The sequence below is a fragment of the Dothidotthia symphoricarpi genome (genome assembly GCF_010015815.1).
Source record: "Dothidotthia symphoricarpi CBS 119687 unplaced genomic scaffold P153scaffold_8, whole genome shotgun sequence".
NCBI lineage: Eukaryota > Fungi > Ascomycota > Dothideomycetes > Pleosporales > Dothidotthiaceae > Dothidotthia > Dothidotthia symphoricarpi.
The window spans coordinates 448,323-472,932 of NW_022985015.1; the positions used below are offsets into that span (position 1 = coordinate 448,323).

At 50.0% G+C, this 24,610-nt stretch overlaps 9 protein-coding genes across 9 annotated transcripts; 5 read left to right on the forward strand and 4 right to left on the reverse strand.

Moving 5' to 3' along the window:
* Positions 1–824: 824 nt before the first annotated feature.
* P153DRAFT_215494 (uncharacterized protein) lies at positions 825–3,958 on the forward strand. The gene has a single exon (XM_033662592.1). The coding sequence runs from the start codon at positions 1,164–1,166 to the stop codon at positions 3,867–3,869; it is 2,706 nt and encodes a 901-aa protein (XP_033524694.1). The 5' UTR covers positions 825–1,163; the 3' UTR covers positions 3,870–3,958.
* Positions 3,959–4,046: 88 nt separating this feature from the next.
* P153DRAFT_288956 (uncharacterized protein) lies at positions 4,047–6,038 on the reverse strand (the record flags this gene model as incomplete). The annotated part of the gene is made up of 1 exon (XM_033663621.1): positions 4,047–6,038. One exon carries the CDS (start codon positions 6,036–6,038, stop codon positions 4,047–4,049), a length of 1,992 nt encoding a protein of 663 aa, XP_033524695.1.
* A 394-nt stretch (positions 6,039–6,432) lies between these two features.
* On the forward strand, positions 6,433–8,845 carry P153DRAFT_337951 (guanine nucleotide-binding protein-like protein alpha-3 subunit). The gene is made up of 2 exons (XM_033665766.1): positions 6,433–7,193; positions 7,250–8,845. Exons 1-2 carry the CDS (start codon positions 6,748–6,750, stop codon positions 8,592–8,594), a joined length of 1,791 nt encoding a protein of 596 aa, XP_033524696.1. The 5' UTR covers positions 6,433–6,747; the 3' UTR covers positions 8,595–8,845.
* A 100-nt stretch (positions 8,846–8,945) lies between these two features.
* Positions 8,946–14,191, reverse strand: P153DRAFT_337953 (uncharacterized protein). Its single transcript, XM_033665767.1, has 2 exons — positions 13,352–14,191; positions 8,946–13,296 (listed from the first exon to the last, which is right to left on the reverse strand). Exons 1-2 carry the CDS (start codon positions 14,049–14,051, stop codon positions 9,293–9,295), a joined length of 4,704 nt encoding a protein of 1,567 aa, XP_033524697.1. The 5' UTR covers positions 14,052–14,191; the 3' UTR covers positions 8,946–9,292.
* A 2,443-nt stretch (positions 14,192–16,634) lies between these two features.
* P153DRAFT_384590 (uncharacterized protein) lies at positions 16,635–17,570 on the forward strand (the record flags this gene model as incomplete). The annotated part of the gene is made up of 1 exon (XM_033670353.1): positions 16,635–17,570. The coding sequence occupies one exon, from the start codon at positions 16,635–16,637 to the stop codon at positions 17,568–17,570; it is 936 nt and encodes a 311-aa protein (XP_033524698.1).
* A 417-nt stretch (positions 17,571–17,987) lies between these two features.
* P153DRAFT_417818 (uncharacterized protein) lies at positions 17,988–19,457 on the forward strand (the record flags this gene model as incomplete). Its single annotated transcript, XM_033672162.1, has 1 exon — positions 17,988–19,457. One exon carries the CDS (start codon positions 17,988–17,990, stop codon positions 19,224–19,226), a length of 1,239 nt encoding a protein of 412 aa, XP_033524699.1. The 3' UTR covers positions 19,227–19,457.
* A 99-nt stretch (positions 19,458–19,556) lies between these two features.
* On the reverse strand, positions 19,557–21,005 carry P153DRAFT_395741 (uncharacterized protein; the record flags this gene model as incomplete). Its single annotated transcript, XM_033671424.1, has 1 exon — positions 19,557–21,005. The coding sequence occupies one exon, from the start codon at positions 21,003–21,005 to the stop codon at positions 19,557–19,559; it is 1,449 nt and encodes a 482-aa protein (XP_033524700.1).
* A 399-nt stretch (positions 21,006–21,404) lies between these two features.
* On the reverse strand, positions 21,405–22,331 carry P153DRAFT_356104 (uncharacterized protein; the record flags this gene model as incomplete). Its single annotated transcript, XM_033666622.1, has 1 exon — positions 21,405–22,331. The coding sequence occupies one exon, from the start codon at positions 22,329–22,331 to the stop codon at positions 21,405–21,407; it is 927 nt and encodes a 308-aa protein (XP_033524701.1).
* Positions 22,332–23,237: 906 nt separating this feature from the next.
* Positions 23,238–24,566, forward strand: P153DRAFT_384594 (uncharacterized protein; the record flags this gene model as incomplete). The annotated part of the gene is made up of 1 exon (XM_033670354.1): positions 23,238–24,566. The coding sequence occupies one exon, from the start codon at positions 23,238–23,240 to the stop codon at positions 24,564–24,566; it is 1,329 nt and encodes a 442-aa protein (XP_033524702.1).
* Between the last annotated feature and the right edge of the window lie 44 nt (positions 24,567–24,610).

Here is a 24,610-nt window from a genome sequence, read left to right on the forward strand (position 1 = left end):
CGCATGCTCAGCTCTGCACATGTTTCATACACAGTGCATGTCCCACTCAATAATGATGCGCACCGTGTTTATATGGCGGTGAGCTTCGCTAGCCATCTCACATTGACCGATCCCAACGCTCAGCCCAATTCTGTGATTCCTTCAGCTTCCATTGAGCTTCTCTGTAATTCTCTCAGCTTCTCTCAGTCCACGTGCAGATCGGGCTGCCACTGGCGCGTGAGGGGATTTGTCGACAATATGTCGGCGGGCGAGGCTCGCCGCTCGACCTGCGCATCACAGGCTCGTATCGTTTACTAAAATTCGCGAATTACCTTGTATATCCCAAATATGGAATAGCACAGGCTGTGAACGTCACAAATGTCTTGGAATACTTCTAGCCCACTAAACTACACATAGTTATGTATTGAGAAAGCAGAATAGTTACAAGAGATAAACCTATGTTTTACGTTTTGCATTAGCTTTGCTACTGTGTCTCTCGCATCAAGTTGAAAGCCGAAAGTAATGTCGATGTCTGAACTAGTAACACCACAACAATAATACTACGAAGATACATCTACACGATCTAAGAAACGAGTAGCAAACTAAGAAAGAGTTACTAAAGATTCTGCCCTTTTTAGTTTTCTGTGACGTTCTAATTATTGCAAATTGTGTTAGTTGCACCCCACAAACAAAACACCCAGCTTCTTAGCAGTGCCAAGTGCTGCGCAGCCATCTGCTCTGCAAAAAAATGATATGGAGCTATGCCTAAAATAGGGTGCCTATCCTACGTCATACAGGCGGCAACATTCCGAAAACAACGACATCTAACCCTAGTGTTGTATGACCTTGTTTCCTGGCCTTCCTTTTCGTCTCATGATATCTGCCCAAGGTCAACGTCTAGGAAGACAGTGATAAAACACCTCAGCTGGCATCTGCTCTCACGTAGATTCTTTCGTCGGTTTGCGCCTTTCCGCCTTTCCGCCCTCCTTCGATTGACATTCTACGCTAAAGGGCGCACACGGGAGAAATGCTGCCTAGACGTCAAGAATATAAGGACAAATCTGAATGCACACCATTGAGAATCTATCAGACTTTCCACAGTTCATGAATTCAACTACCAATTCGCTCATCCAGCTACGCTATTTCAACTTAATAACCCCGATAATCTCTCCATCAATAACACCATGGCGACACCATCGTTATCAACGCTACATCATGTTACCAAGCGCAAGCTTAATAAACTTGCAGAGCATCGGCAGAAGTTCGAGGCGGACAAGAAAGCTATTCAAGCTAGTGTAGCTGCTGCTTCCGACCATCGAAGTAAAGTTCAGGTTTTGCTTGAGGGCTTCGATTTGTATGGCATTACCATCGAACAGCCGGAACTTTCGACTTATAATTTAGCACGCTTCATCCACCAGGCTAAACACGACCCGTCTGTCCCGGCTCATCTTCTTCGGGACTGGCAAACCAAGTTGGAACACGAGTTAGATGTTACCAGCCTGAAGTACGAATATGCAGCCTTGTTTGGGAATCTTGTCATCGAATGGATTGAATACCCGAACCCTGCGTCCTCAACGTCTAACAACTCCAACTCCAACTCCGACTCCGACATCGATGACAGCTTCGACGCAGTAGGCCGCAAAGAGATGCATGAACAGCGAAAGGAGTGGGAGCGCCATGCGTTCACCGAGAAGAAGGTGGATCAGCACAAGATTGATGCATATTTAAATGATATCTTCGGCACGCCTCTGCAAGCCAAAAAGTTAAAGAAGTCGCCTCTACAGGAACTGCGGGAGACCATGAAGGAAGTCATGGACTTCAAATCGAATCTCGACACGCCAAAGCGGGAAGAACCTCTCCGCAAGGGAATTCGCCGTACAATAAACGAGCACCGCTTCACTGTCGACAAGCTGACATCGTGCATCCGTGGGGTGCTTCAGTCGGATTTACTTGCCGGCCAGAAGCGCGAGGCTCTAGCGGAGCTGGAAAACCAGCCAGCTGTGTTGAAGGAGTTGGTCGACGTGCTAAATTTTGATCTCGAAGGGCTTGACCAATGGGAATGGGATCCAACGCCGGTTCCACTGCATATGCGTAGGCAACTCAATGGGAAGTACAGAGTCTACATGGACGAGGAAGTTCATCAGGCAATCTTGTTGCACTTCGTTGGTAAGACTTGGGCAGTCGCATTGAAAAAGGCATTCAACGCCTTTTATCACTCCGGTGCTTGGCTCCAGACGTCTTATCGGTCTATGAACAAGAAGGCTCGACAAAGGCGAGAGTATTTCGTGGAGGGCAGCACGGGTAAATCGGATAACGTCCGAAACCATCGGCGGGAGAAATATTCGCAAGAGTATTTCATGACGCAATTGCCAGATAACGATTCCGATGACTATCGGGACTACGCTGCCGAAGACCACGAGGATCACGAAGAGTCACAGCTTGGACAGTCGAAGTCACCATTGGCAACAAAACAGTCCATGCTACGCCTGGTGACTACCGAGATGCTGCTCAACACGAAGGTTTATGGCGAGTTCTTGGTGTGGCAGTCCGACTTCAAGTGGTTTGGCCCGTCCCTTCCCCATGACACCATCTTTGCGGTATTAAAGTTCTTCGGTGTTCCCGAAAAATGGCTACGATTTTTCAAGACATTTCTCCAAGCACCCGTCGTCTTTGCACAGGATGGTCCCGGAGCCCAGATACATGTGAGAAATTGCGGAATTCCCATGAGTCATCTACTCAGTGACGCACTTGGCGAGGCGGTCTTATTTTGTTTGGATTTTGCGGTCAACAAGCGCACACAAGGCGTAAACATTCATCGTTTCCATGATGATCTCTGGTTCTGGGGCCAGGAATCCACTTGTATCCAAGCCTGGCATGCCCTGCAAGAGTTTACTGGCGTCATGGGGCTCGAGCTAAACGGAGAGAAAACTGGAGCAGCATTGGTAGTTGCTGATAAGACCAAGGCCCGTACCTTTCCACAATCCTTGCCCCAAGGAACGATCAAATGGGGTTTTCTAAATCTAGATGCCAGTACCGGTTGCTGGGTCATTGATCGTGGCGAAGTTGATAAACATATCGAAGAATTGCGACGTCAACTAGGTGCATGCCGTAGTGTCATGGCCTGGGTGCAGGCCTGGAACAGCTACGTCAGTCGCTTCTTTTCCAACAACTTTGGACAACCGGCAAATTGCCTTGGCCGACAGCACAACGACATGATCATTAACACGTTCGAGCACATCCAACGCAGTCTTTTTGCTGGTGAAGGCACGGCTAGCGTGACAGACAACCTGCGCGGTATGCTCCAGAAGCGTTTTGGTACAGATGACTCCGTCCCGGATGGCTTCTTTTACTTCCCAACTGAGCTTGGTGGACTGGGACTGCGAAATCCCTTCATCAATGCGTTCACGACATACACACATTCGTCAAGTAACCCAAGCGAGCGTATCGATCGGGCGTTTGAACAGGAGCAAGAGGAATATGATCTTTTGAAAGAGAAATGGGACTCAGGCGAGCACAAACCGAGAGGAATGGAGTATGCTCCATTGGCGAGGGAGGACACTGGGACGGATACAGAAGGCGACGAACCTTTTATGAGCTTTGACGAATATACCAGGTATAGGGAGGAGGTATCTACCCATTTGCGGGACGCTTACACGGGTTTGCTCGACTGTCCATTGGAAGAGTGCGTTGCATCTTCGACAGATCTGTTGATTGAACTTAGTAGCCGCGCTCTCGAACCAACACCTTATTGGTTATGGATCTATAACCTCTACTCCGGTGATATGAAGCAAAGGTTTGGGGGCCAGGGGCTACAACTGGGCACTCCTGGTTTGCTTCCAGTCGGGCTGGTGGATGTTTTGAAAAGCGAGAACGTTCGATGGGAAGGCTGAAGTATTGCTGTAGGATGTGATCAGCTCTCTAGCCTGTATGCAATCTTTTTAACGAACGTCAGCACTCCTCAAGACACTTGATATTAGTGGCCGTGGAATTCTACAAACACGATGTATTTGTATGGTTTCTCAATACGAACTTTATACCATTCATAGCCCCCTCAATATGAGAAACTCTCATGTGTGAGCTCGACCTCTGCCTCTCCCACCTCGTCCACCGCCTCTGCCATGCCGTCCGCCTCGTCTTGGTCCTTGCGGAGTTGCACCTCTGACCCATCGATCACCATCATCCCGAGGGTCTCTCCATCGCTCATCTAATCCTCTGGACCTCACTACATCTCTGGAGTCTTTTTTATTTACTGCGCCTGCAGCGATGTCGTCTTGTACCAGCAACTGCATATCCAAACCTTCTGCATTGCCCTGTTCGTACATACCTAAACTCAACCCGTCACCATGTGGATTGTATGCTGTTCTGGCATCGATCGCGCCATTATTGGTAGAGCGCATTGTTGTCTGCGAGAAAAGCGTATCTGGATGTGCGTCGGCGACAGAATGGAATGTCAGACTTTGGACTGATCCTTCGAGACCGGCGTATATGTTTGTCGAAGTGGGAGATGGAATGGAGAGACTGTAGACGGGTGAATTCTCGCGACCACGCCAATATTCTTCTCGGTAGACGTTGCGTTTCGGAGGAACCCGAGGGTTGAGGTATAGATTCCAGCCACCAGATACCGCTAACGCGGTATCTCTCGTCTCGTCTACAATGGCGTTGCACGCAAAATCTTGACCTTGGGTTTTCTTTGGCTTGGAGGGAAGTGAAACCGTATGGTATGCGTGCGATCCCGAAAAGCGTAGATCGAAAACTTTGACCATACTGTGCATCGAGACACCTGCGACAACGCGTTCCAGTCCCTGTATGGCGAGCGAGTATATTGATGAGTCGTTGGTTGGGTCCCAGAACAAGGTGTCGAATCCGCGTGGAGAGCGCATATCGTGAAGTCTAATGATTCCGTCATAGCCTCCAGAGAGAAATACATTGCCTGCTTCTGACCCACCCTGCGAATTGTTCGGGATTGGCTGAATAGGGTAAATTGACGTGCTGCGCTGAACGTCGACCCGGCTATCTCGAGACTTGGACTCGAGATTGAATGTGCGAATTGGTTCGGACAAGAATCCCTCAGGCGTAATCTCATACACATGAATCGGCTCAGAAGATGGGCCCAAACCGAGTGCAACCTTACTGTTAGAGATGAAGTTGCAAGACCAGATACGAGAATTCTGAGCGCCGACGACTGGTCGCACCTCTGTAAGCGGGTCTACTGTGTCTTCTGAAAGATCATGGCTATTGATGGGATACACGGCTAATGATGAATCTCCAAGCGTAGCAGCAACCAAAGGCCTAATGGAGGAAGATATTGAAATAGAACCAACTGCTCGTCGATTGGTCTCAAAACGCTGCTCGAGCGTCTCGCTTCGTTCAGGGCTTACACTCAGGAATGACAGTTGGCCTGACGCTGTACCAAAAACGACATCTTCGAAGTTGCTGTCCCTTTGATGCGGTCGAAGTAGCTTCAAGCTCGTGATGTCGTCTCGTCCCTCAAAACTCTCTGGTATCCTGTACGTAAACCATGAGTTCATATGCTTGAACGCGTCGAATGCCCATGTCTTGTCAGGCTGCGACTCTACGTTCTGCTCATCTTCCCAGATTTGGTCTATGCCTGATCCTGTCTCTTTGATCCTCATAACAATTTGCGTGCCAGCAGACCACGCCAAGACCTCTCTTCGCTCCTTCCAGGCGCCAAATGTTTCTTCATAGCTGTCAAGGCTAGGCTGATAGCCCATTGTCTGCCCACGAGGGCCTCTCCATGGACTTGATTCCCATGTATTGAGGCTTTTTGTGTGTAAAGTAGGTTCCAGGTATTTTGCGACAAGACCCTTGCGATCCCAGTTACGGTAGAGTGTGGTGATGCCGTGGACTGCCCTCCGAGCGTCTGTATCTAACCCGCCAAGCCTAAAGCGCCCCTTCAGATACGCCTTCCAGCCGTCAAGCTCCACGAAGCCGTTCAGGGTTTGATTTGCCAGGGAAAGATTCAGCACATCGCAAGGACGGTCAAGATGACTCGTTATCAATGACAGAATCTCATTAGGAAGTGCACTGAGAGTTGACATTGCGGAAAGATGGGAGGTCTTCATTCATGAGATTAGCGAACAGTGGTTGAGCCAAAGAGTGTGTTCATAGTCTGTTCCAGTGTGTGACTGTTGCGCAAAAAGTAATCTTTGACGATGACGGCAGACACGGAAATTTCTCGCCTCGTGGCGTATCGATGTAGACTAGCGTGTACTACCCATAATTATGAGTCAAAGAAAGCAACTCCTCCTGACCTTGGACTTGAGTCTATCAACACCAACGCCCATCAGCGAAATATACATGTGCGACTTGTTTTGGTATGGCGGCTTCAAGGCCTAGATGAATTCATAATACCAGCATGTGATGTACGCCAAGTGCGCTACTGAGATAGCCGCCTCCTTAACGGCGCCATGTCTCACACATCACCATGAACATCTCGTCGCCTGCTTGTGGGCATGGTCGAGTTTAGCTGAATTTGTTTATTTTCATCGTGCGCAGTGCCCAACAGGAATATACGAGATAAACTGCTTTTTCAGATCTGCTGCCTCCTCTGTTGTTCATTCTTATGAGCCGCAAATCCCCGCGGCCACGTCGCTAACTCTAAATCGTAATTCAAGCGCTAACTTCAGCTATAAGCCAGGTACCCTGGCTGTTGCGAAGATATCTGTAGTTTGTGCAGCACACGCTGAGATTTATAACAGACCTCTTACATACACCTCCAGGACTCGTCGCAGTTTGATCGTATACACCATGACAAACGCGCTGCTCGATGGAAAGAAGGTTCATGCACTTATAAGTGCCGTCGGCGCCAACAGGGATCGTTTACGACAAAGTATCGACGGATTACGGCAATTGCACGACCGGTGGCAGGATCACAATGACACTTCAATCAATCTTATCGCGCAACTGGCAGCGCTGAAATCGAACTTTGACAACATGCTAGACGCCATGAACTATGCGATCAACGACATGCACCCGCAACTACTTTCTGACTTGGACGTTTTGATGACTTCATGCGCCCTGCTTGTGCGGCATCTGGATGATTTGATTGAGCGACTCAGACAGTCTAATCATGATGCTATGGACTGTGCCATCAAATTGAGGTACACAATAGGCAGTAGGACAATGGAGAGGTTGAGAAAAGTTGCGCAGCGGCAAACAGAGGCTGTAACAATATTAGTCGCGGCATGCAACTGGTAAGCTACTGATCAGTTGGAACGGGTGAGACTGTTGAGATTCTAACAGCACCCAGTCATGCCAAAGCGCAGCGCAAGATTCTACTTCACAAAGGCCGCCATATCAAGGAGGAAGACGTCACATCCCTCAAGATGTTAGCGCGATCATCAAAGTGGAATGGCGGGTGTATCAGAGCCCTCACGCAGGTCTCTCGAACCATCCAATGTTCGAAATACTTCCTCAATTCGAAGATTTTACGGAACGGGTCAGACTATGTATTGACTGGAGAGGATTACGAGAGTGCCGCAGCAATGATACGCTCGGAAGCAATCGATCGTGTTTTGCAAGGCGACGCGACTACTCTTCGTCGAGAAACGAAGATCGTACTTATGGGCGCCACTCAAAGTGGCAAACAGCTCATCATGCGTCAAATGAAAGCTCTCTATGCTGGAGGCTACTACACAACTAGCGAGCGCACCAGCTATTGTCAAGACGTACGCTCGACGATTCGACTGCTTGTTCACGCTATCATCGATCTGCTGAAAGATACAGGTATCAACCTTTCACGAGACCTGAACCGAGACTTTGCCGTCTTGCTCCACGAAGTGGAAACGGAGGATGTGCAACACATTACGCCCGCAGCTGCTGAGGCAATTGAGAACATCTGGATGTGTTCGGTCTTCTCCACAATCTACATCCGCAACTCTGAAATTCGCTTTCCACAGTATGCATCATACTTTGCGCAAGAGACCTCGAGAATTGCCGAAAACGAATACATTCCATCCGAGGCAGATATCATCCGTTTAGACCAATCGGAAGGAGGCATTAAGGAATTGCGTTTCAGCTGGGACGAATTGGATGTCCATCTTTTCAATATCGGCGGCCACATTCCAGATCAGTTCCGCAAGCGCTGGTTCCACCAACTCGAAGGGACAGCTTCGCTCATCTACACAGTTGATGTCTCCCTCTACGACCAGCCCTACTTGGGCTCTTCCACCGATTCATGGCTTCTAAGCGACTTTGAGATCTTTGAAGAACTCGTGAACTGGGAGAAGTTCAAAGATTCGTCCGTCATCCTAGTCCTCAACAACTTCAGCCGCTTCTGCGAAAAACTGCAACACACGCCGCTTTCTGTTTTCTTCCCAGACTACACGCCCAACGAGGCTGATCCGGACACATCCGCACGTCAGTACATCCTGCGCCGATTCAAAAACGTCAATCAGAGGGGTCTGTCCATCTACTCGTTCTGGGTTGACCTCGATATGGGCGACAATCAGAATTTATACGCCGCACTCAAGAAGACACTGTTGCATATCCAGCAACGAAAAGCTAAGGAGGAAGTCATGAATGCGCATACAAGTAGAAATCGCTCAGACAGTACGGTACTCAGTTCACTGTTAAGGCGAAGTGAGTCTACTTAGAACGGGTCGAACGTAGGCTCTCACAAGTCAAAGAGTCCAATGCATGGCAGGTAGACTAATTAGACCTGTGAGAGCACAAGTTGACGATGAGGTTGGATATTCTGCCCTCGGGTTCTTTTGCTAGCGTAGGGGTCTTTGGGCTACACGACACCATAGCATGCATGGGAGGATCAATTTGATGAGTACATCAAGCGATATAATGTTGTAATTTTCTTCCTTGAACTCAGCCTACGGACAGGCTACGAGAATACACTTTTTAATGCTTTTGCACCGAATTTCTATGTGCTTTCTCAACACTGTGTGGATGCATCGTGACGTAGACCATGAGTCTACGCGCAAAACCGCTTACCGCCCATGTGACTCTGCAACTACTACGTGATCACGATGCTCGCCAGGACTTTTTGGCCTTTCCAAATTGCGATGCACGAAATACACGAAGTCGGATGCATGATGAAGAAGTAAAATGTAGATTAGAACATAAGTATCTCATCTATCTATTGAGGCTGCATATACGCAGAGCCACTGATTAGAATCTATAAGAGAAGTATGCGTGAGATCGTATCCGCCATTGAGGCGTACAACGAAGATCTATGTTTGAGATCGAGGTAGAAAAGGGAAAACATATGCCACACAAGCGGGCGAAGACGGACCAACAACTGTCGAAAATCTAGTCAAAAAGCAGATAACAATGCACACGCTCAGATTTTTTCCGAGACCTCTTGACGAGGCGGCGTGCGCGTACCCGCGATAGGTGCGTACGTCGGCTGCTCATCAACCTTCTCGTGGTCATGAACAACATTCGTGACAGGCGTGCCAACACGAGAAGGCTCGTGTGTCATCTCCTCATGTGCAGCACCAGCGTGGTTGTCAACAACAACGGCTTTGTCTTCCTTCTCCTTCTTGGGCTTGGGCATCCTGACGAGCCAGTAGAAGGCGAGCGCCGCGCAAATGTTGAAGATGACGAATGCCCAAAGGATACCAAAGTTCCGCCACACGTCCGCGTAGTTCGCCGAAAGTTGTGCAAGGAACACGTTTGTGTCACCAATGGCGCAGAACTCGCAGCCTGTCATGGCGTCTGGGTTGCTCATGTAACCACCAGCCAGGTTTCGGTACGCGTCGATGTAAGCACCGCAGCTCTGGCCTGAAGGCGGTTCGAAATTGATAAGCTCGTTAGCTGCGCACTGGACTGAGCTGTTGGCAAGGCCGACAGACAACATGCCAGACACCATGTATGTGAAAGGCGAAAGACGGTACATGAAGATCCAGAAGCGGGGGAAGGTGCTCGGTGAGGCGAGAACACCACAGAAGATCAAGCAGAGTGAGAACATCAAGTTGGCAAGATTACCAGCAGTTTCGGCGGACTCGATTCCAGCAATCATCATGTGGGTGAAGGTGGAAGTGAACATCAGGAACATCCAGACGAAGAGGAATTCCTGGAAACCACGGAGGGTCACGGAGTCGGAGGGTTGTGCGTTGCGGTAGAGGCCAATGGGGTAGTACCAGCAGAAAAAGATCAAGACGGACATGAGCGAGTTCCAGGGGAGTTCGACAAGAATGTTCGACAACATGAATGCCTTCCAGGAGTAGGTTTTACTGGGTCGCTCGCGAGCCTCGTACAAAGCACGCTGTGTGACGAAATGCGGCATAATCTGCTGGACCAATTGACCGAAGATAGTCATCAACATGAAGACACCAAACATCTGGTTCTGCATGCCTTGCTGGGTGTTTGACATGTTGAAAAGCGAAAACCCAATGAACAGAGCCGATGAGGTGCAGAGAAGCATCTTGGAGTAAATGTAGGCAGGACTGCGCCAGTACTGTTGGAATACACGGATTGTGGTCTCACGGAACTGCAGCCCGAAGGGAGCAGCAAATTCACGGTAGGCAGCTTTATCCTCGCGTTTCTGGGCAGACATTGTGCGTTGGAGAGCATCCGCCTGACCGCGTTCCGACTTCAGTTCAGCGAGATGACGTTGTACCTCAGCGTACTCTTTGGAACCGCGCCACGCCTGTGGCCAGTCGACATCAGAGTGCGACCCAGGAGCCGCGCCGATTGCCTCCAGCATCCACTCGGCTGGGTTCGCCGAGGGTGGGCATTGGGGAGCACCTTGACGAACAAAGTAATCAACGAGGATATGCGAGCCCTTTCCGACTTCGCCGAAATAGACAGTGCGTCCGCCCTTGGCCAAGAACAACAAGCGATCGAAGCGTTGGAACAACATGGCGCTGGGCTGGTGGATAGTGCACAAAATGGCTTGTCCGTTCTTCTTCAGCTTGTCAAGTAGGTCGAGAATAGCCCAAGAAGTTTGTGAATCGAGGCCAGAAGTGGGTTCATCCAGGAAGAGAAGGAGAGCGGGTTTAGCTGCCAGTTCGACACCAATGGTGAGTCGCTTGCGCTGCTCGACGTTGAGACCTTCTCCAGGAACACCGACGACGGCATCAGCGTACTCTGTCATGTCCAATAGCTTGATGACCTCGTCAACATACTCGATTTTTTCCTGACGAGGAACATGAGCTGGTTGACGGAGCAGAGCAGAGAAACGAAGAGCCTCTCGGACGGTAGATGTGGCCAAATGAAGATCCTGCTGCTGGGCATATCCAGTCTTGCGTTGAAATGAGTCGTCGCGTGGCTTGCCATCAACCAACATCTCGCCAGTGATAACACCCATAGTAGTACGCGTAGCCAAGCAATCTAAGAGGGTAGTTTTGCCAGCACCAGAAACACCCATGAGCGCAGTCAAGGTGCCCGGCTTGACCCATCCATCGACATGATCGAGGATACGTCGACCCTCACCCTTAATCTTGATGTCGTAGCAAACGTCCTGCCATTGGAAAATAGCCGTCTGTCGTTCAATGATAGCGATTTGGTCCGAGTTGTGCTGTACACCTGCATTGCGACCAGTGGGAGCGGATTCCAGATCGTCAGTAGATTTGCTTCCAGGAACTTTCTGACCACGTCGGAAAAGTAGAACTTCACCCTTTGACTTAGCAGCAGTAACGTACTCAGTGGCGACGAGATAAACCATCATGAGACCAAACATGAAAGCCCAGAGAATACCGAAATTGCGCCACCTGTGCGAGGCTTCGTACTGGTAAGCCGATCGGATGTACACGGCTCCATCCACAAAAGGTTGACCTGCGACTGAGCCGACCGCCGCGCATGCTCGCTGTACGCCAGTAACGCTTTCGTACCCGGGACCAGAGGGAATGAACTGGTTGCATTGGTATTGCCTGCCAACAAACTCATTGATCATCAGAGATTCGAAGCCATAACTGACAGGGTTCAGGTAGCGCAACCAGCTAGACCATCCCAACATGTAAGTAGGAGGAATTGCGAAACCGGTATACATAACAAGCATCAAGATGAGAACCGCAGCGGGTGCCAGAGCCTGGACGAGAGATCGTGACAACGAAGCGATGGATCGGAAGAACATGGACATGACCATGGTAAGGGTGAATGAGATCAGTGCGAAGAAGAAGAAGGCGCCAGGTTCTCGTCGTAAGTTAGTCATAAAATAGAGGACCAAGTTGAAAGTGATTGCGTTGGCGATCTTGTATGGCAAATCGGTTAACATACTAGCGAACGCTTCGGCAGACGGGTGGTAGAGTGCATATCGAGAATGCTTCTCAACAATAGGTCGTTGGGCATAGAGAGTTAACATCTCGAGCGCTGAGCCAAAAGCGTTCATCAGAATGGCGAAGAAAAGCAGAGCGGATCGTTGATAGAAGCTGGAGGTGGTGAGCCGAAGATTGTAGAAGACGGACGAGATGATCAAAGCCATGATCGAGTTCGCAACAAGTTGAGAGACGGTAATGCTGGGATCAGCCTTGAGACGAACAAATCCTCGCCACAAACAGAGCTTGATCTGTTGCATGTAGGACAGAGTGTAAGGCGATCTTTGTCGCTGACCCTTGGCTTTCTGGAGCGTTCGAGCTTCTGCGAACTTAGTGGCTTGATCGCCACCAATGGGGTACTTCTGCTCGTATGCCTCAATTTGGCGCAACAGCTCAACTCGTTCGGCTGATTCATTCCAGCGTTGAGCGAAATCATCCGGAGTGCGTGGAACACGATCTTCCCAACCGGGGCGAACAAGACGTTCCAGGGCACTTGTCATCGAGGTGAGGAAATCGGCATCGGTTTGTTGATCAGGGCATTCGAATCCCATGTTCAGGAAATACTGCTTTGCCTCTGTGGTCTTGCCAAAGAAGATCTGGCGGCCCTCGTAAAGAACAAGTGCCTTATCGAAAAGATCATACGCGGCTTGAGGAGATTGGTAGATGGCCACGCAGGCGGTTGTGCCGTTGATCTCGGTTTCCATACGAAGGGTCTTGCAAAACTCGATGGCGTTGGCGGAGTCGAGACCTCTCGTCGAGTTGTCCCATGCTTGCAGAGGCGCCCGGCTGAGGGAGGCTTCCGCAATGGTCACACGTTTCCTCTCACCACCTGAGACACCACGAAGGAAGTCGTTGCCAACCCGAGTGTTTATGGTGTGGGAGATGCCGTACATGGCCATGATGACATCTCGCTGGTGCTCGGCATACACCTTCTCGCTGACCCCACCCGGAATATGGCGCGGGCGGCGAGCCTGGGCAGCAAAGTAGAGTGTCTCGCCAACAGTCATCTGTGGGAAATGCACATCAACTTCTGCCGTGTAGATAGCTTCTCCTCGGTAGTTCTTGTGCATCATCTTTGGACTGACGCCTGTTGGTCGTTAGTGGGGAGTAACAAAAGAACTGGTAGAGAATCCACAACGTACCCTGATAGTTGATCACTGAAGCCTGGTCGACGAAGAAGCCATGGGTTTCTCCTGTGACTGTCTTCAAAAATGTGGAACAACCGGATCCAGGGGGCCCAAGGACGACCAACATCTCACCAGCCTCCACCAGGCCATCGACGTTGCGCAAGATATTGATCTTCCGCCCCTTGTTTCCCATCACCTTCTTCACGATAGCTGGACCATCAAGCCATACGTTACCAACACTTTTTTGGTAATCTGTGTCGGCACCGAAACCATGGACATTGAGATTCCGAAAAGAGATACCAGCTGTTGATTGTGGTGCCGCGTTCTCATCACTCCTCTGCAGATTCAACATAGCCTTGGTCCAGGCGCGAGCATTGAAGTGTTCTCCACTAGGGTCAAGCGATGATCCTGGTACCGCATCGAACGGGCTTCCATGTCCTCCAGAAGCATGACTTTGCGATGTCAGTCGCCTCGCCAACTGCAAAACCTCCTCTTCTCTTCTTGCAGTTTCCTGCTCGTCGGATAGTGAGGTCTTCCGCCCTGTTTGGTGATGGGACTTTTCGTTGTTTGCTGCAATTGTCGAAGAGTCTGAATCGGATGACTTTGGATTAGAATACGATTGCGAGTGCCGGCGAGCAGCCATCTCTGGTGTGGGAACACCGCCACTTGCGGCAGTGTGGTCGTAATTGCTGCCGAAGTTGCCAACTAAGCTCATCTTGGGCGGTTGAGCTATCGCCACGAAGTCCTCGTTTGACGCACGAGTATAATTAAAAAAGAAGCAATCAAGAACAGTGTGGCATTAAAATAATCCTAGGGGTAGGAACGTGGGGGACAAAGTCGCAATACAAATCAACAATCAAGGGGGCAGCTGCCTGATAAAGTCGAGCCAGAATGAGGTGGGCCTCGGTGGCCGGGGTATTTGGTCCAACAGACAGTGGACGGGCGCTTGGCAGATGACCGGGAGCGGATACGTTTAGTCCGGGTGGCTCGCCCACACCGGATACGCTCTATACGGCAATGCAAGTGGAGAACGCATATTGCTCGCCACTGAAGATCAAACTCAAAAATCAGGATGCTGGATAACGCCATCGACGAGGGTCCATCAACGCGTCGTGCAATATCTGTGTGCCTCTCCGGCAACCAGAGCGTGGGATTCTGCGTCCTCAGAGGTACAAACAACTCTCCGCAGCATTTCGTCCGACCGTATCGCCAGCGTACCTGGAAGTCTTGGTGCTTGGCTAGAAGCGAGTAGGTGTAATGACACGGCTGATTGTCCGCCCTTGGGCGACGCACTTGGCTTCTTGCAGGCACGATCTGACGTCTACATATTTCTTTGTTGCGACATTTTGATATTGACCTGACATTTAAGCATCTCATTCGCTGTCAGGCATTTATCCAGCATGTCTGCTACATTCTTTCTACGTTGACTAACGGACGAAAGTCGCAGATTGCACAATCCTAATGCCCCAACCGAGCGCATTTTGCGCCCAAGCTTAACCGCGCTTGCGGCTACCGTTGCCCCAATCTCCCGTGCACGCGAGATGTTCTAGCGTGGGCGGATGAGAGCGAATCCGGAATCCGACCACGAGGCTCATCTCAGCTCAGCCCTACCGTTCTCGGGCGCGAGTCGTTAAATACATCCGCTGTCCCTTGCGATCCACATGTTTCCTTCGAAATCCCTCGAGTTGGGCGAATATTCTGGGGTCGTGAAGACGACACGAGCACGTGCTTTCAGGTTGGCGATCTGACCGGCCATCATCCCTTGTTCGTAAATCTCAACAGTAAGCTGACAGCGGATGCTCGGCTGGACAGCGAAAAACGACAGCAGTGTGCTCCCGACTTCCGTTTTTGACGATCCCGACTGAAGGACGTTGGCCTAGACGGTTGTGCACGTGCGTTCAAAATTACGCCCAGTGACCAATGGGATGAGTGGTTGTACGGACGATTCCTCGTTCTAAAAACACGTGGATTTTCAACTGATATCGAAAAGGTGAAGAGGGATGGCAAGATAACTAGAGAATCGCCGATAAGCGCTCGAGAATTCACGGACTTCAACAATCCAGTATAGGTAGTTGTCTTACACGCTCAACCCATTGCTGATCCACAGCTCACCTCTTCCCATCCCAGCAACCCCACTCAGCCATCCAACCACTCAAACAACCAACGTTGGAGCCGACGACAACACGGTGGTCGGAGTGAGATGTCTGTCAGCAATTGCCCGGCAAATGCAAGTTGTCATCAATAGCGTGAATCTCAAGTCAATTCGACAGTGGTGGGATCCCAAATATCGGTCTCGCGCTGTCTCGCTGTCTCGCTTCGTCGATCTCTGTCCGTTTACAGGTATACCATGGAGTTCCCTACGAAACAGCCGACGATCAGTCATCGTCATCGCATCCACGATAACGGAAGGCAGCAATAGGCATTCCAACCCCTCCAATGATGCCTCAAGGCAACAGGCTATGGTGCAAACTACACTATCACATGCTTTTTGTGTGAAAGCTCACTGCGTCCACTAGTGCAAAGATGTCTCATACTTCAGGAATCAGAGGTTCTATCCTCAGGCACCCAGTTTTATTTTTTGCGAGCCTGCATCAATCTTTGGGCCGGGCGCAAAGAGGCCTCGTACATCTATACCCTACTCAAACTGCGGATAATCCGCTTACCGTCATCAACATAATTCAAGTCTTGGTTCCGCAACAATTATCAGGGCAATTCGGGCTTGGCCTTGAACCCGCTAGTACCCGCTCGCTTATGAACAAAATGACTTGCGGTCTTGCAGTTTTCCGTAATATATCGACAAAGAGAGTTCGAGTCTGTGACATTTCATGTAGACAACTAGGGTACACGAGCACGAATAATCATAACATGTTTTGATAGACTACATAGCAAAAGTCGTTTGAGGGACAAAGCTTGACTGAATTGCCTATGTACCCTAATCAGGGGTTTTCGTCGAGGACGAACTGGTCTGGAGTATGGCCTGAACGTGTGAAGATGACCCTGAACGTTCATGATTGAACTATGCTGAAAAGGGGGACCTCCCGGATGCAAAGAAGGATGAAACGGGACGCAATCAGTCACTCACTTCCTACATTCACATTACTCTACTTAGCACAATGGTCAAATCTCATACTTTGGGGCCGCACAAAGTACACTGCCGAAGTGCCAGCATAAAGCATAGTACCGGTTATTCCCATCAGTTACATCAATCTACACTCCTAGGCTGGCTCGCTTGACGACTCTTTGGTTCACTTTTTACTGGTCAATATTGATCCAATAGCAACCTTTTCACTCCGACACGATGAGCACAACCTCATGCGATCAACGTCATGCAAACCTCAAGGTACCAATCCCAGGCGGTCTTAGGCCACATGCTATACTTCGACCGGTTAATCGAAGTTTAGAAGATCGTCTCGAAGTAAACAGCGCTGGTGACGATGATTCCTCTTCGGAAGAGGACGACGGTTCTTCAGAGGAAAATGGTTCTTCCAGCTCAGATGATAGGTTTGAGGAAGAGGCAGATTGCAGAATGACACAATTCTATGAAGGTGAATATCTACATAGCGGGCCGTCTTCACCAGGGTCTGCAACTGAAGACTCGTATGACTCGTGTCAAGCTGCTTCATCAGATGTAGAGCCTACCCCAGATACTTCTGATCATAACGACCACGTCAATGCTCAGATGACTTGGATGATTGAAACTCGACACTTGCGGCCATCCAATGTTCATCCCTTTAATCGATACGCTGTAGGCGATACTGATGATGATGATTCACATATAAACTCGCCGTCGCCCTACGAATCGCTTGGCTTTGTCAACCCCAAGTCCGCCCTATCAGACGCCATCTTGTTTTCTCACCCTGCCTACGCTCATCTCAAGACTCCAGCCCAGCGTGTCAAACACACTCTGGCTGTAGCTGAGAACTATCTAGAAGAAGCGCGGACAGAGTTAGAAGACGCTCTGATGGATCTTCGCCAGGCGAAGCGCTTTGCAGAAGCGGAGAAGCGTGTTGGCTACTCAGTCAAAGACACAAAGGCAGAGCTTCGGGTGGCTAAGACAAAATTTGAGACGGCGCGTATCGCTGTTGATCGAGCAGAAGCTGACGTTAACCAGGCCAAGGAACAGTTAGAAAAGGTTGACGGAGAGACGAAGGTGAGCCAGAGTCAACTTATGACGCCAGACTTGACGCCTTCGAAGGTTGCGTCCATGGGCCATGTTATCGTGATCACTGAGTAAGCCAAATCTGTGTCTGTAGTAATGTTTTCAGGTTTCTATCGATTTCAGTTCTGAGTTATCTGCTTATTTGCTTGCAATATCATTAACGTTGCCTAGTAATTTATATCCTCATAACTTTTAGTTTCAACGATCTTGTAATCTTTTTGAATGAATCCTAGGCAGCGCTACCATAAGTTTTGCAGTGATATTCCCCCCATTACTAATATGTCTCTTATTACGATGACTCTTGGTTAGACATTCCGGTTATGAGTGAAACAGGGTAGAGGTGGAGAAGCAGAGAGGTGAAGGTGAAGGCCCATGCGCGACACATGTCCTCGCCTTCGCGTCCACCGCTTCAGATCTTCTACACAAACCGATACAATTATACAGACGCAATAGTTTACTCAACCCATCGACATTGATCAGACTATCCCTACCATGGCTACAAAAAATCACCTTCTAGCAAACGATTCCGAGAGCGAGCTGTCAGAGTACTCCGAAGACGAGCAGGGTCAGATCCGTAAAAGGAATGCGCAAGAGCAGAACCTCGCATCTCAAAACAGCAGCGACACTATAATTGTTGAGCCGCGGATTACATCCTCAACCCCGCTCGACGTCTTAAAGACGGAATTGGACGCACTGCTTGATGGAAGCACGCGGAAAGACTTAATCAACACAATGAACCAAATCACCTGGTACGGACATAGAAAGTCGAAAGCACTTGATCTGTGTCGTGAGAAGCTTCGGGAAATCGTTACGCAGAATGAAGCAGTCAGATTGCTCTATAATGACTACGCTAGACTGCAGACGGAATCGGAGAAGCGAAAGTCGTACCAACTACCTGTATTTGAGGAAACATACGACAACACCGCGAACAAAGCACAAACTGAAGACATTGCTGCAAGATTGGAGGATACGAGGAAGTCAACAGCTCAGTCCAAAACAGTGATGCAGGGGCCGGCAAGCCCTCAGCTCCCTATCACTGCAACCAAAACGTTGGCAAAAGTACGCCAAACCCCCATATCCGGTCAACATTGCGGCCAACACAGTACTTTCAGCAACCACTGCTCTATAATACCTATCACCAATCTGGAAGAGTTTCCCATCCAGCGGATACAGGAAGTGCAAGCCCAGCGATATCCAAGTACCAAAATTCTCGCCATGTGGTCTCACCGAGATAACAATGGAGTCATAAGACAAGTCACGGCAGACATTGACGGAGGCTCTATCGACCATCTGATAATCAATGACCCAAGGATCATCACCGCCCTCAGCGTACGTGAAGGCCTGCAGGATAAGCTATCATGGGATGACTCCGAACTCAAAATGGATGAGACATTCACCATACATGTACTCCCTGGCCAACGCCCGAAGAACCTGAAAGCCTGGATTGTAGGCGAGCTTCGATCAGCGCGTCATGCGTATCTATACTGGCTTGACCATCGTCGCTCCGCTGATCCCAAGGCGGCTCCATATGCGCAGGAAGCGAGAGTGCTGGCGACGAAACTCGGAAGACGGGCACCGCATGTGTTCAGTGAGATCATGAATGTGTGGGGGAAGGAGCAGGGCCCTAATGGGAGACGCTACAGGCAGAATCGACTGAGGTGTCTGGGCGAGGATCCGCAGTATGTGGAGGATGCTGAGAAAAAGGTCTTGCTGATGAGCATGTGGGGATAGATGGTTGCGGTGCTCTACTTTTACGATGGAGGATGAGTATTGTAACCCATACATAGTATATGCTAAGCTTACACTTGCTAGTCCCATGTTTAGCTAGTAATGCCTATCAAGTTTTCCGTATCCAGTCAATTCAAGTTGTGTTTGGTTGGACTGAATTGTCAGTCAATTTTTGAATTTGAGTGTATTATAAAGGCGACAGAGTTACGGTCACCAAAGGTAGCGATGTAAAGGGTAGATCTTCATACGTATTCTCTCTCTGGTTTTCACACATTGCGACACATACAATACACATTAACTCTGCGCTGATACACCATTTCAGGTTGTCCAACTCTATTCCACGTCGCTTGACCCTTCAAGATATGACTGCACGAACAGATCGCCCTCGTAGTCAGACTCCTCGTCTTCATGGTCAGATTCCTCGCCTTCGTGGTCAGATTCCTTGTCTTCATCATCAACCTCCTCAATAACAGAATGCTCCGATTGTGTAGGCGATGAGCCAGCCGCAGATGCTGGCGACAGTAAACGATCTGTATGCCACTCTTTTCGGCCAGGCCTTGTTTCAGGCCACTTTGTAACAACTTCGTATCCGTAGTCAGTCTTGAGGGGCTTAAGCGGGCGAGTAAATCCAAAGTCTTCGTAATCGCTCTCATCTGCGCTCTCGCTCTCGCCTTCCCCCAGCACATCAGGTCCGCCCGCCTTCTTCCTCTTGTTCTCGTGGTTAGGTGCAGCTGGTACTATAGCCATAATGCTATCCCGCACAGCGCTCAAGTAGTCGAAGGATGTAGGCCAATCATCCGAGTCTTCCTTCGCAGATATGAACAGGCCACCCTCCGTTCTAAGTCGGTCCAATCTATCCCGCGATACATTCAAAGCCCCTAGATCAAGTTCTGCGATCCGTCTCGCGTCGTGGTTCATGTACTCAACATCCCGCGTCCCATCATCAGGTTTGCTGTCGATCTCAAGCCTTTTTGCTTCGATTTGCTCAAGGTCAAGCGCTAACTCCAACGGTGGTTCACGTGGTCGCTCCAGCGGTCTTCCCACACCGAGTGGTCGGCGTCTCCACACTGGCGTTCGCATATGAAGTTCTTGGGGAGCGAGCTCCCTCCTCATTCTGCTCGTGACGCCAACACGGCTAGCACGCATTCCTCGCACATACGGATTCGCTTTCTGGTTGTAGTTATCATCAGTGGTGAATTTGACAGGCGGGATATTTCCGATGCTCTTCGCCAGTGTCTCTTCATAAATCGTAGGCTTCTTCGCTGTGTCCTTGAGGAAGTGCTGTCGATGTCGCGGATTTTGATAGTACATGAAATCTTCGTAAAGTGCCACGACTGCTTTCCACTCTCTGACGGCATGGCCGTTATCTTCCAACCTCTTGTCAAGGATCTTCAGCTCCGATGTTATCTTTGTAGCTCTGCCGGCGGCAGCACTCTTCAACTCGTCTACAAGTCTGACTCTTTTCATATGGAGGTTGCGTATCTCATCTGAACCGCTCAATACGACGCTCTCTTTCTTTTGCAGGTTGCGTTCAACGACCTTTCTATGACGTTCGATCTCCGCACAAGTCCCCGTCCCAAAATCGTGGTATGCGATTCTACCGCCGACACGAATTAATGGGGGCTGTGGTCTCGCATCCGGGGAGTCCGATCCAGTAGCCTTTGCAGCTTGACCGCGAGTCGTCCTACCACCGGTTGCAGGTGATGCGCTGACTTCATCTTTGCCATCGCCTTTCTTAGAGTGTTGGTCTTCTTTAGTCGCGGGGGTTTTCTTAGGAGGCATTGTGTTAGTTATCGATATGACTCCTTGTAGTCTACGCGTGGACAATATACGGTGGATTTGTGTTGTACAGGCGCGATAGATGGGATATCGACATCTATTCAATGTGTGAGTTTGGGCTATGCACAAAGAATTCGTTTTAAGCGTTGGTAAGACATTGTTCTTTGTTGTGTCTTCGGTTGAATGAAAGAGAAAAGTCGTCCCTTCTTAGCAACAAAGACACTCCTAACAAGGCTAGCGAGAATACTGAAAACCGTAGTCACATGTTCAATTTCTCAAGACGGAATTATAGCAAACAACACAGATTCAAGTATAAGCGACTATCTAACCAGTCCCCACCTACACGGAAGAACAGAAATAAATCCCATGGCAACTTCCAAATCTCACCCTCTCCCCCTGCCCTCAATCCAGATTCATACCCTCCTTGTACCACTTCCTCTCCTTCAGATAATTACTACTCCCATCCCACGCCTCTGGCTCCGGCTCACCGTTCCGTTGACGCTGTTTCTTGCGGCGCTTCTCCCGCTCCGGCCCACCAAGTGCGTTCATGGGGACGTTCTCCTCCTCTTCCTCCGTCTCCGAATACACCTCCTCGAAAACGTGGTGGTCGGCTCGGTATTTCTCTGCGTCTGCTTCGTCGGTATAGCGGCCGGGGTCGGCGTTTGGACCTTGGTCCTCTGGCTCATCATCAGAGGAAGAGGAGGAGGAGGAAGACGAACCCGGTGAGCCAGGGGGCGACTTTGTCGTGAGCTTGGGGCCGATGGGAGTCTTTGGATCTTTGGTGGGCTCTGTAGGGGAGGGTGGTTCGCTGTGAGGAGGCGGTGTGTCGGGGGTTTCGGCGGAGGTTCCCTTCATAGTGCTCGTGGTGCTCGACGTTCCTTTGCCTGGTCTGCTGCTTCGAGTCGAACGCGTCTTATACTTTTTATCAGCTCCAGGTTTGCTCTGGCCTGTTTGTTTCGGAGTGTCAATCGTCTTGCCAGACAATGTTCCACTTGAAGAGCCCATTCCCTTCGTCTTTTGGATTTTTGATGGACCCGTGGTTGATTCTGAGGGCCTTTTGCGTTTATCAGTGACTGGTTTTGATGTGCTACCTGGTTTTACTGCTTTTCCAGCTGCTTCTTCGGCTGCTTCATCACGGTTTTTCTCCGCAACAAGTCTTTCGCCTTCTCGATCCATTTTGTTTGCTTCCGCATTGCCGTGTTCCTTGTCCCATGCCATCAAACCCGCCACCAGCACCTTCTTTCGAACATTTTGAAGCACGCCACGAGGGTTGGCGTAACATCGAAGATCGTGTTGCTTAATGGCGTTCCACTGATCTTCAGTCTTCATCTTGACGGTGGATCGAATGACGAGCTGGTATTTGAAGCGCTAGATTTAGTGTGATAAATTCGAGTTATAGTTAATATCTGGAGTGAATCGGCAATAGCAATACTCCAGAGTGCTGCCTGAGAAATGAAAGACTTTTACCATGTCCAAGAGTACCCTATAAACTCCCCATTCAACAACATCCTCACTTCGCACAAAGTAAACAATCTTCACGATGTTCCATAAATTGTTACACATAATCAGTACACAATGTGACTTTTCCGCAGTTTCGCTACAATGTTCGCCATTTCCGAGAGCCAGTCAGTCTCGCAGAAACAGCTCATAGTCCTTTGGCCAACGGAAATCTCAAGCAAAATCAATCCTACATTTCTGAACGACACGCAGATTTTGTGACCTAAAACAGCTAATTCCTCGTCGTGGCTGAGTTTCCCCAATCGCGCATGCACATGACAAGTTGCTTTCACTCTTTCACTCTGACGCCACTACGTCACTGCCCGCAACCTCAACGCAACCTGACCCGGATGAAGATGTACTCATACCATACTGGCTAGAATATTGTTACGTTCCTTTGAGCTGCCATTTTCATGCTGCCTGACAGCTCAAATATCACAAAAGGCGCGTGAGCCCATAATCTCAATATCATGCACTCGAGCTCTAGAAGTCGTCCCGCCATGCCAGCACCCCTCAAGCAAACCCAGAGCATGGAGGAAAGATCTTTCCCAGACAGGCCACGACGTCAATCTAGCATTCACCGAAAATTAATACGCTACGCGACCTATCAAACAGTAAATAGGTAAACCAGCACGCGAGAATTCACCCACGAGTACTTCCCCCAACCCGAACCTCCTCCTCCTCTCCATCAACACAGCAACCTCATTCAACCGCCCCAGCATCCTATCAACAACGAGAATGAGAAGTCAGCCCCCGGAGCAGGAAGTTGACGGCATGCAGGCGCCAGACGACAAGACGACTACCCACGCAAGCAGCCCGCCCGACGAGCCGGCCAGATATATCTCCAGATATAAAGATCTAGGTCTAAACCGGCTCCCCATCTACCCTTCGACTTCCACCTCCGCCTCCGCCTCCCCTTCACCTTCACCGACACGAGTATTCAGACCCCTGGATGAAGCTACGACAGTGTACCAGCGCACATGGCTGTCCAACGAAGAGGATCTAGACGAGCTAGAAGGCCTCATGTCACCCCAGGTACAAACACAGAGGAGGGTATATACGGGGGCGTGGACACCACTCAACACCACCGCCGGATTTGATATTCCTGCGCTGTGTCGGGATCGGGATCAGGATAGTACACAGTATGGAAAGGAGGAATATGGAAAGGAGGAGGGAGAAGATGAAGAAAAGTACTTCGAGCATGATGCTTATATCGCGTACATCAATCGGTGCAAAAAGGACGGGAAGAAGAAGAAGGTGGTTCGCGATCCGGCGCAACGCGTGGTTGCGGTGAAGCGGGGCGTCGTCGGTCAGGTGTCGCCTTCCTCGTTAACATCCCATGCCGACCCGATGAAGAAGGTGAGGGTGAAATCAAAACCCAAGCCCAAACGCACAGCGCCCAAGAAAGTCACACTTCCCCTTCTACCTCTACCTCCACCTCCACACCCAGCAAAAAAACAAGAAGACAAAGCACCAACACTCCCAATTCCGATCCGCAAGCCCACCCACCCACCGCACCGACGACTTTTCACCCCCTCCCAAACAGCCTACCTAATCCTCCTCCACGTAAAACTCCTCAGCCGAGCGCAGCGCGGACATATCAATAGATTACCCGGCGCGAGGGTTGTGGCGGGGGGTATGAATGATTTTTTCGCCGAGCGCGCGACTTTGGAGCGCGGGGCGGATGGGAAGCGGGAAGACGGGAAAGTTGGAGATGTAATTGGGGATATAAGAGATGCAGCGAGTGTAGGCCGAAAAATGGGGAAGAAAGGGAGTAAGATTTGGGAACTTAGGGGGGAGATTAGGAGGCTGATTAAGGGGAGGGGGGAGGGGGGGAAGGGGGAAAAGAAGGGGGAAGTGGGTTTGCCGAGGGTGGGGTGGGGGGAGGCTGTGCGGTTTTTGAGAGGTGATCTGGGGGAGGGGGATGGTGTTGAGGGGGATGGGGAGGTGGTGGGAGAACGCGATGTCTTGTCTGTGGAGCGGGAACTTCTTGAGCTGGCGGATCCGGATATGGAAGGGGGAGGTGGAGGGGGAGCGTCTGATGAACAAAGAGATACTTGGGTTTGAGGGGTGAGAAGGGCGGTTGTGAGAAAGGGGGAGATAGAAGAGTA